Source organism: Aulonocara sp. 'chitande type north' Nkhata Bay, linkage group LG8 (genome assembly GCF_057382095.1).
Source record: "Aulonocara sp. 'chitande type north' Nkhata Bay isolate Kocher_YH1m ecotype deep benthic linkage group LG8, A_spYH_male_GT1.1, whole genome shotgun sequence".
In the NCBI taxonomy this organism is placed as follows: Eukaryota; Metazoa; Chordata; class Actinopteri; order Cichliformes; family Cichlidae; genus Aulonocara; species Aulonocara sp. 'chitande type north' Nkhata Bay.
In genome coordinates, this window is record NC_141351.1 from 17,915,525 (window position 1) to 17,931,817 (window position 16,293).

Genomic DNA, 16,293 nt, shown 5'->3' on the forward strand with positions numbered 1-16,293 from the left:
CAAACAGACCAAGCACTATGGCCCATGATACAATTACACCTTACCTGTTTGGACTATATTTTTATATTTCATTTTTACTTGCTGCCAGGAACGTTTGGGGCCTGTTGGGTTGCACCTGCGCTTAAATCACATCACAAAATCAAATGTATAAAATAAAAAATAAAATAAAATATAATAAAATAACGTGTTAAATGGGTGGAAATCCCTAGATCAATGTTTAAATTAACACTCACGCATTGACTCTGTCGGCTTTGTTTTGCCATGCATGCACCCTTTGTTTACAGCTGAGGCTGTGTTACTTTTTTTCCGCGGAATTTGCATGTTATCGGCATATGCTGCCATCAGAATTTCGGACTCAAGCGCTGTGAAATACATTGACCGCGCCTTCTTTCCCTCCGTCTCCATGGTGACTCGCTTAATCTGTGCTCCACTAATCAGGGCTTTATGTATCCTCGTGCGCGCGCTTAACTTGGGGTTAAAGCAACTCCGCGTTGATTGAACTAATTGTTATCAGCCTTTCTGAAACCGAATATTCCGAGTTGGACAGTTCGGGGTTACTCAACCCTGAGTATCGTTTTTTACTCTGAGTTTTCTAAACCCGCTTCCTGAAATAGGGCCTAGGTGTGCAATATTTCTTTCAACATAGTACTCACAGGTTGATTAGTGCTTTGTTTTGTATGGAAATATATTTCTACTCTATTATCGTACCCATATGTATTTAATTTTATTTCATATTTTACTATTGAGAAGCACTTTGGTGTACCTCTGGTTTTAAATGTGCTATATAAATAAAGTATTGATTGATATTGATTGATTGGTAAACAGCAAAATGGTGCATTACTGCCACCAACCAGTCTGAGAGATATTACCCCAGTAGCAGCTGACTGACTCTTGAGGTTTATTGCTGATTGACAGCACCTGTGTGAAGTAGTGCTCGAAGTGTGTATAAAAGCAGCAGGTGTGTTTTGCTTCAGTATGGGCACCTTTTCTGTTGTTATACCAGCTTGGCAGAAAACGCAGCATTTACTGTTGCGCAGCACTTTTGAGAATGGGTAAGACTTCTTCTTCCTAGTAATTGCTGCAACTTGTTTGGCCAAAGGAGTGAAAGGTTTCTGTGCTGACTTAAACTTTACCAAAACTTGTATTGTTTTAAAATTTATTCTTTGGCTTTGCAGCCAAGAAAGTGCTGATTGTGTATGCCCATGAGAGCCCTGCCTCCTTCAATGCTGCTGCCAAAGATGCTGCTGTGGCATCTTTGACTGCTCAAGGCTGCACTGTAGAGGTGTCTGACCTGTACGCCATGAAGTTCAAAGCTGCTGCTACTACTGAGGACATCACTGGTATACCAATATTCTGCAGGTATAGCAATGCTTTAGCTGTGATTGCTTTTCAGATACAAATACTGTATTTTTGTCACAGGTGGAGTGAAGGATGCTGAGAACTTCTGCTACGCAAAAGAGATCAAATTGGCATCAGAGGAGGGCAGACTTGCAGATGACATCAAAAAAGAGCAGGAGAAGCTCAAGGAGGCAGACCTTGTCATCTTTCAGGTAGTGTCTCACTGGAAGTGTATTTGTGGTCAGCTAATAGGTGTCAACATCAAAATGACCATTAAACCTGTGTTCCCAGTTCCCCATGTACTGGTCATCTGTTCCTGCAATCATGAAGGGGTGGATGGATCGTGTGTTGGGCTGTGCCTACGCACAGGAGAAGCGGTACAGTGAGGGGATCTTCAAGGTGAGAGCTCCACCAACATGTCTGTGTTCAGGCTGTGTCCTCTCCCTCTTTGCTCACTCCTTGCTCTCTGTACAGGACAAGAAAGCCATGCTGTCCTTCACCACTGACTGTCCTGAATCTGTGTACAGTGACACTGGCATCAATGGTGACATCAATGTCACACTGTGGCCACTGCAGGTGAGGTCTCACTATAAACGGAGCCAAGCATGAAATGATCTGTCATGTGGTAACAGCTGCTCCTCCCTGTGTGCAGAACGGGATCCTGAACTACTGTGGCTTCCAGGTTTTTGCCCCTCAGATCTTCTGGGATCCTGCTACTGGTTCTCCTGAATCTCGCAGCTCCATGCTGGAGGGCTGGCGCACACGACTGCAAAACCTCTGTGGGGAAGCCAGTGTGTACTTTGCTCCCTTGGACTACTTTGACAAGGAGAAGGGTTTCCTGCTGAAGCCTGAGGTCAAAGAGAAATATGCCAGCAAAGAATCTGGCCTCACAGTGGGGATCCACATGGGCAAGCCACTGCCAGCCAACAGCCAGACCAAGGCCGGGGTCTGACAATGGAGTGGGTCCATGTAATGTCTTAAAATGTGTGCTGCAATAAAAAAGCTGCTTTATTGGATCTTCAGTTTGAGCAATGAGTTTCAAATGCACCACTTGGTTTCATACAGTTCAGCCATCTAGAAAATGGTACATATACATAACAGGATACACAAAGCTGTCTCTGTAGGCTTTCAAGACTGGTGTCATTATCCAACACTGACCAAATTGCTGCTTGGGGCTTTGTTGCCCGCTAGAAATGTGAGCTGGCAATGGTAACTTGGAACTGCACACAAACTGATGCAATGCATGGTGCATTTGGTTAGCTTCTCTACATTATCCTGCTGAGTAACAGCTTGATCCATCCAGCTCACTACACAATCTATAACGTGATGGTAGCACATTATCCTTTAATTCACATATCAATAATGTCACACGTGCAGCATATTTCCAACTCCGTAATATCAATCGCCTCCGCCCTTTCCTCACTCCTCATGCCACTGCCATTCTCGTCCATAATCTTATCTCTCGAATTGACTACTGTAACTCACTATGTGGCCTTACACAAAAATCTATTAACAAGCTCCAACGTGTCCAGAACTCTGCCCGTATTATTACTAGGACTTCCTCTACCCACCACATCTCCCCAATCTTGAAGCAGCTTCACTGGCTCCCGGTTAAATTTTGCATCCATTTTAAAATAATCCTCTATACATTTAAGGCTATTCATTCTCTCTCTCCACCACACCTCTCCGATTTAGTACAGATGAACTTCCCATCCCGGTGCCTCAGATCTTCATCTTCTCCTTCTCTCTCTGTTCTTTCCGCTTGTCTGATTACAATGGGGGGCAGGGCTTTTAGTTGCTCTGCCCCTCGACTTTGGAATTCCTTACCCCCTGACCTCAGAAATATTAGTTCATTCCCTCTTCTTAAGTCCACCCTCAAAACTCATCTGTTTAAAATTGCTTATGTTTAAACCTCGGTATGCTCTAACTTTTATCTGTTATTCTTATTATTGTGTATATTTCCAGTTTCTGTGTTTTTATCTGTTGTACAGTGTCCTTGGGTACTTTGAAAGGCGCTATTTTTAAATAAAATGTATTATTATTATTATTATTATGGTTTACTTGGGAACACTTGACTGCTGCTTTCCTGTACTGTCTCTCTATTCCGGCAGCACCACTGCTGGAATTGTGGAGGGAAATGAATTAAATCAGTATCTTTGGCTAATTCTTGGTAAATAGGTAATCATATGCTTTTCCACTACCAAGAAATAGAGAAGCATTGACCATTCATTGTTATGACTACCAAGGTTCTGCTTGACTTGCATCAATACTGTAATTAAATCTGTCAAAGGTTAGTGTTAAAAACACAAGTATTGATATGATGGTCTTTTCTTGCCGTGGTAGCGAGCTAATCAACATTTGTGTCGTTCACTTAGCTACTGTTTAAAAAGTTAGAGCCAAGGAAGTGAGAATAGCACAGTACAGTTAGGTCCATTAGTATAGTTAATTGCTGCTAACACGTTATTAGGAAAACAGTATAACAGAGAAGCACATTTCATTTACATGAAAAGAAGTACACACAGACTTCAGTTTTCTTTAATCTATTTTAGTTTTGTAAAATAAGAGTTCAGGATACAGTGGTAAAATACAGGGATACAAAGCCTTTATTGCCACATGGTTAAATTCTTTATCCATTAGTTCCATATCTATTGGGTAAAATACACTAAAAACTACAAAAATTAAAGAATAATAGGGAAATATGAAAAAAGGAAACAGAAATGATCTGAAACAAACGTGTACAGACTGAAAAAACATTTGTAAGATAGATGTATAGAAAAAAAGACTGATTTCCCACATATATTAATGCATGGATCTATCCATGAATCCTCTATATAGTACATAGACTACAAGCGTGAGATTTGTGGCAATATAGTATAGTGTAAAGTATTCTTTCTATGAATGACTGAGTGAGCGGTTACTGTCCCTTTTTTCCATTAGACCAGTTTAATGAAGGGAGAAAGGAATAAAGTCATTGTGCATGTGCTCCAGTGGCGCAATCGGTTAGCGCGCGGTACTTATATGACAGTATTGGGCTGAGCTATGCCAAGGTTGTGAGTTCAAGCCTCACCTGGAGCATCAACTTTGAGCTAATACTTATCTGATGAGAACAGATAAATGCTGAGCACACTAAAAATGCCAACAGACTTTATATCATCTTTTAAAATTAACAACATTGAAAATAAAGATTAAGAAACTCTCTGTATGTTTGTTCTGGTATTTTTGTTTCCGTTTATTTTCAATGCGAGCTATTAAACATCGAGATATAGACGTTCTTCCAAAGTTAAAGAATTTTGGCTGTGTGTGTGTGTGTGTGTGTGTGCCTTTTATGTTCTTATGTATAGTTTATACCAAAGGCTCTCAAACCGCAGGGCGTAAGGCAAATCATTGGTTCGCCAAGTTGGGCAACAATCACCATGAGAAAATGATGTGTGTGAAACTAAGATGATTATGATTATGTGATGTAAATATTCATGTTGTGTTTAAACTGGGCTGAAGGTTTAAGTTAATCTCAGAGTTACTCCCACCAGTTGCCAGACAAAATGGGAAACCTGAGAAAAAATCCAGCAGTAGCAGCTGGCTGACTCATGAGGCTGAATGCTGATTGACAGCACCTGTGTGAAGTAGTGCTCAAAGTGTGTATAAAAGCAGCAGGTGTGTGTTGCTTCAATATGAGTGGTTTTTCCTGTTACTACATCAGCTAGTCAGAAAACTCATCGCGTACGGTTGTGTGCCAGTTTTGAGAATGGGTAAGCCTTGTTCTTCCTGGTAATTGCTGAAATCTGTTTGGCCAAAGCTGATAATCTTTGACAAGAACAGTGAAAGGTTTGTGATCTGACTGGAATTTTATCACAACTTCTTTTTTTGGGGGGTGTAGCAAAGAAAGTGCTGATTGTGTATGCCCATGAAAGCCCTACCTCTTTCAATGCTGCTGCCAAAGATGCTGCTGTGGCAGCTCTGACTGCTCAAGGCTGCACTGTAGAGGTGTCTGACCTGTACGCCATGAAGTTCAAAGCTGCTGCTACTACTGAGGACATCACTGGTATACAAATATTCTGCAGGTATAGCAATGCTTTGTGCTTCAGTTGTAAATATTAGCTTTATTTGCAGGTGGAGTGAAGGATGCAGAGAACTTCTGCTACGCAAAGGAGATCAAATTGGCATCAGAGGAGGGCAGACTTGCAGAAGACATCAAAAAAGAGCAGGAGAAGCTCAAGGAGGCAGACCTTGTCATCTTTCAGGTAGTGTCTGACTGGGAGTGTCTTTGTGGTCAGCTAACAGGTGTTGACATCAAAATGACCATTAAACCTGTGTTCCCAGTTCCCCATGTACTGGTCATCTGTTCCTGCAATCATGAAGGGGTGGATGGATCGGGTGTTGGGCTTTGCCTACGCACAGGAGAAGCGGTACAGTGAGGGGATCTTCAAGGTGAGAGCTCCACCAACATGTCTGTGTTCAGGCTGTGTCCTCTCCCTCTTTGCTCACTCCTTGCTCTCTGTACAGGACAAGAAAGCCATGCTGTCCTTCACCACTGACTGTCCTGAATCTGTGTACAGTGACACTGGCATCAATGGAGACATCAATGTCACACTGTGGCCACTGCAGGTGAGGTCTCACTATAAACAGAGCCAAGCATGAAATGATCTGTCATGTGGTAACAGCTGCTCCTCCCTGTGTGCAGAACGGGATCCTGAACTACTGTGGCTTCCAGGTTTTTGCCCCTCAGATCTTCTGGGATCCTGCTACTGGTTCTCCTGAATCTCGCAGCTCCATGCTGGAGGGCTGGCGCACACGACTGCAAAACCTCTGTGGGGAAGCCAGTGTGTACTTTGCTCCCTTGGACTACTTTGACAAGGAGAAGGGTTTCCTGCTGAAGCCTGAGGTCAAAGAGAAATATGCCAGCAAAGAGTCTGGCCTCACAGTGGGAATCCACATGGGCAAGCCACTGCCAGCCAACAGCCAGACCAAGGCCAGGGTCTGATGATGGAGTGGGTCCATGTAATGTCTTGATCTTAAAATAAAGCCTGCTTTATTCAAACTTTGAGCAATGAGTTATAAATGCACCACTTGGGTTTCATACATGTTATCCCTCTAGAACAGGGGTGCTCAATCCCAGTCCTCGAGAGCTACTGTCCTGCAGCTTTTAGATGCATCCTTGTTCCGACACAGCTGAATCAAATGAATGGCTTGTTATCAGGCCTTTTCCAAACTTGATGGCATGCTGAAGAGGTAATCAAACATTTGATTCAGCTGTGTTGGAGTAGGGATGCATCTAAAAGCTGCAGGACAGTAGCTCTCGAGGACTGGGATTGAGCACCCCTGCTCTAGAAAATGATGTATACTACCGCAATGTAATGATTGTTCTAAGTCCGTATAGGATCCAGTCATGTATGGCTTTAAATGTGATGGGGAACTGAGTTTGGGGGGGCTGGCTATGGTTCCACATGCTCATGCAAATCCCTGTTCTAATAAGAACACACAGGTGGGGGGGGGGGGGTGACCGTACACCAAGGTTGAAAGCAAGAATGACACCTGATCGCTGCTTTAGATCAGGTGACTGCAAGCCCTATTGCGCCTCAATATCTATACTACAGGCTTTGGCTGGACTTGGCATGAAAGCAGCTTTAATATCCCACTTTCAGCAGTATGTGTTCTTGCTGTCCTAGATGCACTTTACACTTTACCATTGCACTCTTGACATTTTTGTGAGGTAAAAATGTCTATTGCCACTGTGGGCTTTTCCACAATTTTGCTCCTCCCACACATGAACTGAAATCCGCTGACTGTGGTGTGAGTGCACAGGAAGAGTAAAGCATGTTTAATATTTAAAGATTGTGTTAAATCCTTTTCCTAATATTTGTACTGAAGGCTTTTAAGCATTTCTATTCACCTGCCACCGGTTGGTCAAGCAAATCCATGTGAGCGGCTATAGTTTTTTTTTGTACCAAATTCAACCAAGATTTAGCCAGTCATGTGCTCCTCCACTACCAAGAACTGTAGAAGCCAATCACCTCTTGCTGCAGTGGCAGCAAGCAAACTGTACTGAAGACTAATCAACATTTATATGTAGTTCACTTAGCTGCTTTTTAAAAAGTAAGAGCCAAGGATGTCAGAATAGCTTATTTAAATGCGTGAAAGTCAATCAAATAGTACAGTTAACTGCTTCTAAAACATTACTGGGAAATAGTATAACAGAGAGGCAAATTTTATTTGAGGCAAAGCTCATTTATATGAAAAGAAGTCGACACAGACTTACACTTTCGTTCATTTTAGTTTTGCTAAATGGAAGTTTATGGTATAGTGGTAGAATACAGGGATACAAAGACTTGGTTGCCACATGCTTGAATTCTTTATCAATTAGTTCAATATCTCTTAGTAAACTACACTAAAACCTACGAAAATTAAAGAATAAAAGTGAAATATGAAAAAAGTGAAACAGAAATGATCTGAAACAAATGTGCACAGACTGAAAAAAAAAACATTTGTAACATAGATGTATAGAAAAAACAAACCTGATTCCCCACATATATTAATGCATGCTGTGACAACCCTTATTGTATTATAGCACCACTGCCCTACTATTATTGTAGTTGGGGGAGTCCCCTAGTGGGTGTGGGAGTATAGTGGTGGCCGTTACATGCTGATCGCATTGCTGTTCAGAGAAACCTTATCGCTGTAACTTGGCTGGCGCCGGCGACTACCGATCCCCGCACATGTATGTACGGACAGGGTAGAGCCGTGGGACCTGGCTTGTATGGTCTTATGTTGCTAACATCAAATAAAGGTCTGTTTAACTAACTGGCTCTGAGTTATCCGGCTAACCTCCACACCACATGCCCGCTGGACCTGCTAGCCGCTCCTCCCTCGCCAGACTGCTGTTACAATGCATCTATCGATTAATCTTATATATAGTACATAGACTACGAGCGTGAAATTTGTGGCAATATAGTGTAGTGTAAAGCGTTTGTCCTATGAGTTACTAAGCTGTTTCTGTCCCCCTGCTTTTTCCCTTAGACCAGTTGAATGAAGGGAGAAAGGAATAAAACCTTTGAGCATGTGCTCCAGTGGTGCAATCAGTTAGCGCGCGGTACTTATATGGCAGTATTAGGCTCAGCTATGCCGAGGTTGTGAGTTCAAGCCTCACCTGGAGCATAAACTTTGAGCTAATGTCAGGGATAAATGCTGAGCACACTGAAAATGCCAATAGACTTCATTGCATCTTTAAAAATGAGCAGCATTCAAAATAGAGATTAACAAACCCAGAATTATACCTCTCTGTGTTTGTTCTGCTTCTTTTTTGTCGACCAATGCAAGCTATTAACCATCGAGATATAGCTTTTCCTTCAAAGTCAGATTTCTGGCTGTGTGTGTGTGTGTGTGTGTGTGTGTGTGTGTGTACCTTTTTTGTCCTCAGACCGCAGGGCGTAAGGCAAATCATTGGTTCGCCAAGTTGGGCAACAATCACCATGAGAAAATGATGTGTGTGAAACTAAGATGATTATGATTATATGAAGTATATATTCATGTTGTGTTTAAACTGGGCTGAAGGTTTAAGTTAATCTCAGGGTTACTTCCACCAGTTTCCATACAAAATGGGAAACCTGAGAGAAATTCTTCTTCTACTTCTTTATACGGTTTATTGGCAGTTGGCAAACAGCAAAATAGAGCATTACCGCCACCAACTGGTCCGAGAGAAAATGCCGCAGTACCAGCTGGCTGACTCTTGAGGTTTATTGCTGATTGACAGCACCTGTGTGAAGTAGTGCTTGAAGTGTGTATAAAAGCAGCAGGTGTGTTTTGAGAATGGGTAAGACTTTTTCTTCCTGGTAAAGCTTCTGGAAAGCTTTGTGTGTTGAATGGAACTTTATGTATTGTTTTTTTATTCTTTGGTTTTGCAGCCAAGAAAGTGCTGATTGTGTATGCCCATGAGAGCCCTGCCTCTTTCAATGCTGCTGCCAAAGATGCTGCTGTGGCAGCTCTGACTGCTCAAGGCTGCACTGTAGAGGTGTCTGACCTGTACGCCATGAAGTTCAAAGCTGCTGCTACTACTGAGGACATCACTGGTATACAAATATTCTGCAGGTATAGCAATGCTTTAGCTCTGATTGCTTTTCAGATACAAACACTGGATTTTTGTCACAGGTGGAGTGAAGGATGCTGAGAACTTCTGCTACGCAAAGGAGATCAATTCTGTACACAGTGAGCTCATTAATTTTTTTTTTTTTTTTTTTTTAAATGCATCAAGTAATCGGCGTACTCCAGTGCCCTGAAGAGTTTTTCCTCATTATTCATATTTCTCAAATTGCTCTTGGTTTTTCTTTTAGCCTCACATTTTGCTTTGCATTTTTATAGTGCTGCAGCTTGTTTGGTATAATTATAAGAGGGGAATGATTTCCTTTATGCTGCTCCAGACTACAATGAAATTGCAGATTTCCCTTTTCACTCATTAAAATGGAGCATGCTAATTAAATGTATTTATGGTTTGCTTTTTAAGCATATAACTGCAGCTGTGCTTTCAAAACCTTGCCAACACATTGATTAAAACAATTATCTGTGTTTTTACTTTCAAAGAATAAAGTGTAAAGCTTTTAGGTGTTAATAGATACTTACTAATACTTCTGGTTTTCTAAAACACTAACATGAAGCAAGAAAGGTAGTGCTTTCCTTGGCAAGTCTAAAAATAGATGAACCATAACAAAGTAAAGCTTCTTTCATCTCATAAAGAGTCATCCTTTGTATTACTGTCATCTTGTGGCCACAGTTAGCTATTGTCACTGAAAGCTCTGCTTGTTTCTTACTCATAGGAAACGACAGCTGTCTTCATTCTACAGATGTCTGTCTCCCATTAACAATAACGTGAGCTATGCTGAGAGGGCGAGCAGATTTTTGTTTTGTGGTGTGAATACGTGGCCAGCATGCGAAGCACTGTCATATTTATATATTCGTATCAAACCAGTGTATACATATACTTTAACATTAGCTAATGAGTCCTGACTGAAACATTTCCTTCATCACTATACTTAGTATTCTTTGACTCTTTGAAAAGCTTGTGACAGCATGCTGTGGTCTTGATCTGTCTGAGGGATCTCGATCCTCCTCTCCATTTCCTTTGCAGTTTTTTCCAGGAAGAAGTTTTTTCTTTTCTTGGTCTTTCATGTATTTATTTAAGCTGTTGGTGTTATTTAAGGAGAGCTTTTCCTTCCAACATGTTTTCCTTTATTGCTTTGTTTTGTTTTCATAGATATGTGGCCCTCACAGCACATCCACTACAAATGTGATTTAAAGAATATGATGCTGGATATTAAACAGAACATAAAGCATTTAATATGAGCTCAGCATTAAACATATGGAGCAGTATTATTAATCTATTTAAAACTGATATGGAACATTTTTCTACACAAAATGTAATTTTACTTTTTGTGCTGTACAACAGTTGTTGTACTGTAATGCACAATTTTCCATTAATGCGTTTTTATGTGTAGTGAGGTGTTTTCATAGTTCACACAGTAGATAGTAAAACATAAATTACAGTTTCTCAGAAAGGATAGGGGTTCTCTTTTTTCTTTTACTACATCTTATTAATATTTTGCTCTTACTATTTTTCTATTTATTTTTTATTATTTTTTTCTACTGTACCATTCTGCTGAGTGACTGTCTTCTGCTCTTCAAATACATTTCATTGCGACGTTGACCCTGTGCTAACTTGCATATGACAAATAAAACTGAAAACTGCAAACATCCATGCTTGTGTACGGTACAGTATGGGCATTTGCTTGTTAAACTGTTAAATAGTGGAGGAAAGTGTGTGTGTGTGTGTGTGTGTGTGTGTGTGTGTGTGTGTGTGTGTGTGTGTGTGTGTCTGCATACCTTTCTTCAAAAGTCACCGCATGCCTGCGTGCCACTGCTCACGTTTTGTTGCTTGTCTTGTTTTTAGGTTTACCACAGGTTTTTCGAGCTTTGTGTCAGGTCCCTGAACGCAGCACGTGAGTCGGCTATTTGGGATATTTTCGCTTCTAGACTCGGACAACCGGGGTCCCATGAACTTTTGATACAGTCTGCATACATTGTGCGCTTGCACTATTTGATAAACAAAACGTAATTAACCAAAAGTCCTGTTTCTTCACCGCTTCCGGGCAGTTGCGCCTTCTTAAACCGATTTCCTGGCGGCCTTCCGCCGAAGCTCCAGTGGCGCAATCGGTTAGCGCGCGGTACTTATATGACAGTATACAGCAGAGCAATGCCGAGGTTGTGAGTTCGAGCCTCACCTGGAGCAGAGTTTTTAGTCTCAGCCTCATCTGTAGACGGGAGTTGCAGCCTGATATTTGGAGATTATCTGTCGACACGACGACCCTCCAGCTGTTCTTTACACGTTTATCTTCACTTTCTTTGCTTTAAAAGTGCAGCTTTATTACTTCCTGCCTTGCGATTAAATGCAACTGCTGCGATCTTAGCTAATGAAGACCACCAGTGTCATCTGAAAGGAGAATGCTAAAAAAGCTTCTTTGTATCATGGACAACCCGTCCCACCCCATGCACGCCTCCCCGAAATGCAGAACTGACCGCCACAGAAAATCCTTTGTGCCGGTGGCAGTAAGACTCTTCCTCCCTCTGTGGGTGATTTTCCTGAGGATTAATAACAAAGTTATTCTGTTTCCATTCAGGCCGTGCAATGTCACCCAACAGTTTTTCATGGAATGTTTGTTTCATCTCCCCAACATATGCTGCTACTCTCTTTTATTCATTTGCACAATACTATGACACTTTTAGAATCACCTGCACTGATAGCTAAACTATTTATTTTTCAGGATATAGTTATATTGTTACTTGTTAAAGTTATTTGATATTATATTTTGCACTACTGTATATTACTGTATACTAGTATTCTATTGTATATCTTATTCCTCTGTTCCTCTGTCTCTCTTGCTGCATTGAGCATGTGTATGACAAAAGAATTTCCCTCGGGATGAATGTGATTAAGAAGTGTATTTTTAACTGGAACCCAGTATGAGCATAACATTTAGCATTTCAATTTCCTGCTAGAAATAGCTAGAATTGAGCATATCCTTGCTATTTCTATATCATATACTTGCCGTATAGATTGGACAGCACTCAATACAAAACTGAACTGGAAGCTTACATAAATAAATAATTAAAACATGAGCAGACATCCATCTTTTCTATTTAGAGTCTCTAATAATAATAGAAGTGTTGCACAAACGGAAAGCAAAGCAGATTATATAACTAGGCAATTCAAAGTGATTTACATAACACATAAAGACATGAAAAAAATGAAAAGGCACAGTTATTATGCTTGCTTTAGATGCTTTTCTAGTTTCTGTTATTTTTGTTTTGTTTGATTTCTTTATGAACGCTGCAAATATGTTGCAAATGATACAACACAACCACACCAAAATAAGCACTGGCTATCACTGGTAAAAAGTTAAAAATGTGTATGCTGTTACTGCATAAGTTAACCTCCTATTTTAACCCAATAATAATCAACATGTAATATCTGCATGCCACAGAAAACAACCACAACAAAGTAAAACATGTTTTTGACCAGGGAGCTAAAAGCAACTTCAGCCTACCGTTCTCCCAGCAATATTGTTCAACACTGCCTCCTGTCGATTATCACGTGGAGGTGCTGTTTGCTGTGAAACCATTGCCCACCGGTAGAGGGCGATATTGCTGCACTAAACGGCCCTGCTCTAATGCGGCTCTAAACATTTTTTTAAAGTGAAATAAATAAATAAATGAAAGTACTGAAAGCAGCAGCGTAATCTTGTGTTAATTCTTCTCATAATTTGTATTTACAAACATATTGACTGACACATATTTATGTGTTTATGTGTGCTGATCAATCTTTTCACCGCATCCTGAAATCTGCGTGTTACCAAACACAACCCCAATCACCTTAATCCCTTTTAAGACGTTGTTTTATTTCACTGTTCACAACTGTCACACACTGTGCACACGTCTCCATCCTTGTGTGTTTACGTGCATGTGTTTCTCAGCAGGTCTGCCGCTCTAAGCCCCCGTAAAGCTGGGAATGAACAAGCAGAAGATTGCAGTAATGATGTGACCCAGATGTCCTGGGTGCAGATCCCCTGGCTGAAAATGAGAGTGGAGATCGGGACCTTGAACCTCCCCTCCCTCGCTCCCTCCCTCCCTCTTGCCTGGGACACAATCACAGAACATTTGCATGTGTGTGTATTATTTGGGGAGGAGCATGTGTATGTTGCGTGTGTTTAAGCTCATGCAGATCCATGTAAACATGAGGGATCAGACTTAGGAGTGTGTGCCACTTGTTCTCAGCACTTCGGATTAGATGTAACAGTTTTTTTTGTTTTTTTTTAATTTACTCTCTTTAGCCGCCTCCATAAGATACTAAAGCCTGGCTTCAAAACCTTCCTTCCCTCTCTGCCTCCCTCACTCCCTTCCTCCCCTTGACTCACTCATTCCCTGAGGTCAGCAGGTGGCTGAAAAATCACATAACCCGCACCATCCTGAAAGTAGGCTCAGTGGGCCACTTTACTCAATGAGAGGCTTGGCAGTTGGAGTAGTGCATGCATGTGTGTGCGTGTGTGTGTGCGCGTGTGTCTGTGTGTGTGTGGCAGGGATTGAGAGGAAAGGGGACAAAAGACAGAGTTTAATATTTGGGATAAGCTGTGATTGAATATCCTGAGATCAGAGCAGAATGATCAAATTCTGCTAGTGATAATCCTTCATCTTGGAAAATTAAATACCACTCTGCAGTCTCTCCTCTTGACTCACACTCTCTCTCACACACACACACTTGCAGTATTTAAACGAGGTCTGACATGTGTCTCATAACCGTGCTCGGTTCCTCGGGGAGCTGTTCTGATATCTGATGAGTTTTTCATTAATAAGACACAAGTCTGATCCTGAGAGAGAGACACAAAATGACAACAGATAAGCCCTGCTTTCCCCAGCTCTCCACCGCACACACACATAACACAGATTCACTGATACACCATAACTAAATATCTTTATACATGCACTTATATTAAAGTCTTTGGCTTAATCACCTCAGCCCTGTTTTATTCACTCAAGCCTACATTTCATTTCCTTGCACATCCTTGTTCAAATAAATTAAATCTCATCTTTATTTACCAGTATAAGCCCCGATACAACAGAACAAAAACATTATCAGACTGCATCAGAGACCCTGTTCCTCCTCACCTTTTTGTAATCGGCATCTAGGATCTCTCCAAAATCTCAATCCAGCATACACCCACACGTCAGGTTGTGACTGCCCAGCTGTGTGGAGTAGAGCGTTTTTGTCACTTTGTGACTGCATTCAAAAAAGCATGCACAGCTATATTCCTCAATATTTGGGCAGAAAGAACAGGTAATCCAATGCAGGCAAGTAAACTAGTGCCAATAAAGTCATAGGCAATCAGTTTAATTACGTACATATAGACCATGGACAGCATTAAAGATGGGTATACCACCTAGTGGGTTTGGGGGCTGCATTTTAAAGCTTTAGAATTAGCACAGAAGTAAGCTTCTGGGATGGTCTGTTGCACACAGCAAGCCATAATATTGGTCAGATAACCTATTAAATGTGCTCCCAACAGTCACAAAGCGCTCACACAGAAAGGTTCAGTAGCAGACTGATGAGGACACTTTTGAAGGGGAAGCTATTTTTTTAACTAGGCTGCATAAATGCTTTGTCACAGCTGTAAGGCTAGCCATAGTGTAGTGGTTTTGGCTGCTTAACAAGCAAAATATTCCTAGTTTGATGCTGAGAGGAGTCACAAATGCCTTCAAGGGTGTGTCAGTAAGGGCAATCAGCATAAAAAAAAATAAGGGTGAGATAATTTGGACATGTACAGATGAGGGATAATGGATACTGAATTTGGAGCTGTCAGGCAGGAGGAAACGAGGAAGCTCACAGAGGAGATTCCCAGTGAACGAGTACTTGCAGTCCTGGAGATACTTAAATGAATGTGGTATTTTACAGTAAGCCATATTTTGAACCAGGTGAAGTCTACCGAGAAGTTTGTGTGGTAAGCCAAAGAAGACACAATCTGAACAATCAATACTAGATGTAACTACAACACATACAAGCTCTAGTTACATACATGCTACTCCCATCTCTAATAGCTGAGATGGGAGTAGCTGACTAATATTACATGAGTGGAAATATGTCAGTTTAATTTCAGGTAAGCAGTCAATGAGAGAAGAAGAAACTGAATTAGACTTAATGCAGATATAGAGCTAGGTGTCATAAGCATAAGAATGAAGGTCTATGCCAGATTTCCTAAACATGTGACCTAAACGTGAAAGATAAATAACAAATAGAAGGGGGCCTAAGAAAGAGCCCTGGGGAACACCTAAGACAACTGGGCAAGCTTGTGATCTGAAAATCTTTTTAGCTGTACATACTGATTATGATTTTAGAGATAAGATTTAAACCAGGCATGTTACATGCCAACAGTACAAACAGATTCTAATATCGTTAAAATAATATTATGAGAGAGTGTATTAAAGGCCAATTATAATTTTGACAGCACTCTATGCTGTGAAGTGGCCAAAGATCTGACTGAAATTGTTCAAACAGATGATTGTTATTAAGGTGAGAGCAGTGGTGGTTTTTGATATGGGCAGCATGGGCCGTTGCCCAGGGCAGCATCGGCCTGGGCAAAGGCCAGGCATCGGCAAAAAAAAGTTGCTTGTACCCATGCTGCCCCAACATCATGCCGTCACATTTTGGGCATTGCATAGGGGTTTTCTATTGCTCATTTGCGAGGAGTAAGGGCGCCCTTCATTTACCCTGGGTGAGAGCAAACCTGCACGTCAGCAGCGTTTTTGAGATTTTTTGAAAGAAAGGGGAAATTAGCAGTGGTACAGTAATTATTTAGGTTGAAAGAGTCTGCTCTGGGTTTTTTAAGAAATGGTGTTATCGTGGCGTTTTTAGAGGAACAAACCCAA

The 16,293-nt window shown here is 41.2% G+C and overlaps 2 protein-coding genes and 3 non-coding genes across 5 annotated transcripts; all 5 read left to right on the plus strand.

Annotated features, from left to right (window-relative positions):
- Nucleotides 1-981: 981 nt before the first annotated feature.
- Nucleotides 982-2,357, plus strand: LOC147323576 (NAD(P)H dehydrogenase [quinone] 1-like). The gene is made up of 6 exons (XM_086304009.1): nt 982-1,052; nt 1,176-1,340; nt 1,420-1,550; nt 1,630-1,737; nt 1,813-1,914; nt 1,991-2,357. The coding sequence occupies exons 1-6, from the start codon at nt 1,049-1,051 to the stop codon at nt 2,288-2,290; spliced, it is 810 nt and encodes a 269-aa protein (XP_086160135.1). The 5' UTR covers nt 982-1,048; the 3' UTR covers nt 2,291-2,357.
- A 1,962-nt stretch (nt 2,358-4,319) lies between these two features.
- trnai-uau (transfer RNA isoleucine (anticodon UAU)) lies at nt 4,320-4,413 on the plus strand. The gene is made up of 2 exons: nt 4,320-4,357; nt 4,378-4,413. It is a non-coding gene; the product is annotated as a tRNA-Ile (tRNA).
- Nucleotides 4,414-5,032: 619 nt separating this feature from the next.
- On the plus strand, nt 5,033-6,373 carry LOC147323578 (NAD(P)H dehydrogenase [quinone] 1-like). Its single transcript, XM_086304795.1, has 6 exons — nt 5,033-5,084; nt 5,213-5,377; nt 5,446-5,576; nt 5,656-5,763; nt 5,839-5,940; nt 6,017-6,373. Exons 1-6 carry the CDS (start codon nt 5,081-5,083, stop codon nt 6,314-6,316), a joined length of 810 nt encoding a protein of 269 aa, XP_086160921.1. The 5' UTR covers nt 5,033-5,080; the 3' UTR covers nt 6,317-6,373.
- A 2,020-nt stretch (nt 6,374-8,393) lies between these two features.
- trnai-uau (transfer RNA isoleucine (anticodon UAU)) lies at nt 8,394-8,487 on the plus strand. The gene is made up of 2 exons: nt 8,394-8,431; nt 8,452-8,487. It is a non-coding gene; the product is annotated as a tRNA-Ile (tRNA).
- A 3,027-nt stretch (nt 8,488-11,514) lies between these two features.
- On the plus strand, nt 11,515-11,608 carry trnai-uau (transfer RNA isoleucine (anticodon UAU)). Its single transcript has 2 exons — nt 11,515-11,552; nt 11,573-11,608. It is a non-coding gene; the product is annotated as a tRNA-Ile (tRNA).
- The last annotated feature ends 4,685 nt before the right edge of the window (nt 11,609-16,293 follow it).

Coding starts and splice junctions, on each gene's coding strand:
- LOC147323576 (XM_086304009.1), top strand. Junction 1,738..1,812: donor ACAGTGAGGGGATCTTCAAG/GTGAGAGCTCCA, acceptor CTCTCTGTACAG/GACAAGAAAGCCATGCTGTC. Junction 1,915..1,990: donor TCACACTGTGGCCACTGCAG/GTGAGGTCTCAC, acceptor CCCTGTGTGCAG/AACGGGATCCTGAACTACTG.
- LOC147323578 (XM_086304795.1), top strand. Junction 5,378..5,445: donor TACTACTGAGGACATCACTG/GTATACAAATAT, acceptor CTTTATTTGCAG/GTGGAGTGAAGGATGCAGAG. Junction 5,764..5,838: donor ACAGTGAGGGGATCTTCAAG/GTGAGAGCTCCA, acceptor CTCTCTGTACAG/GACAAGAAAGCCATGCTGTC.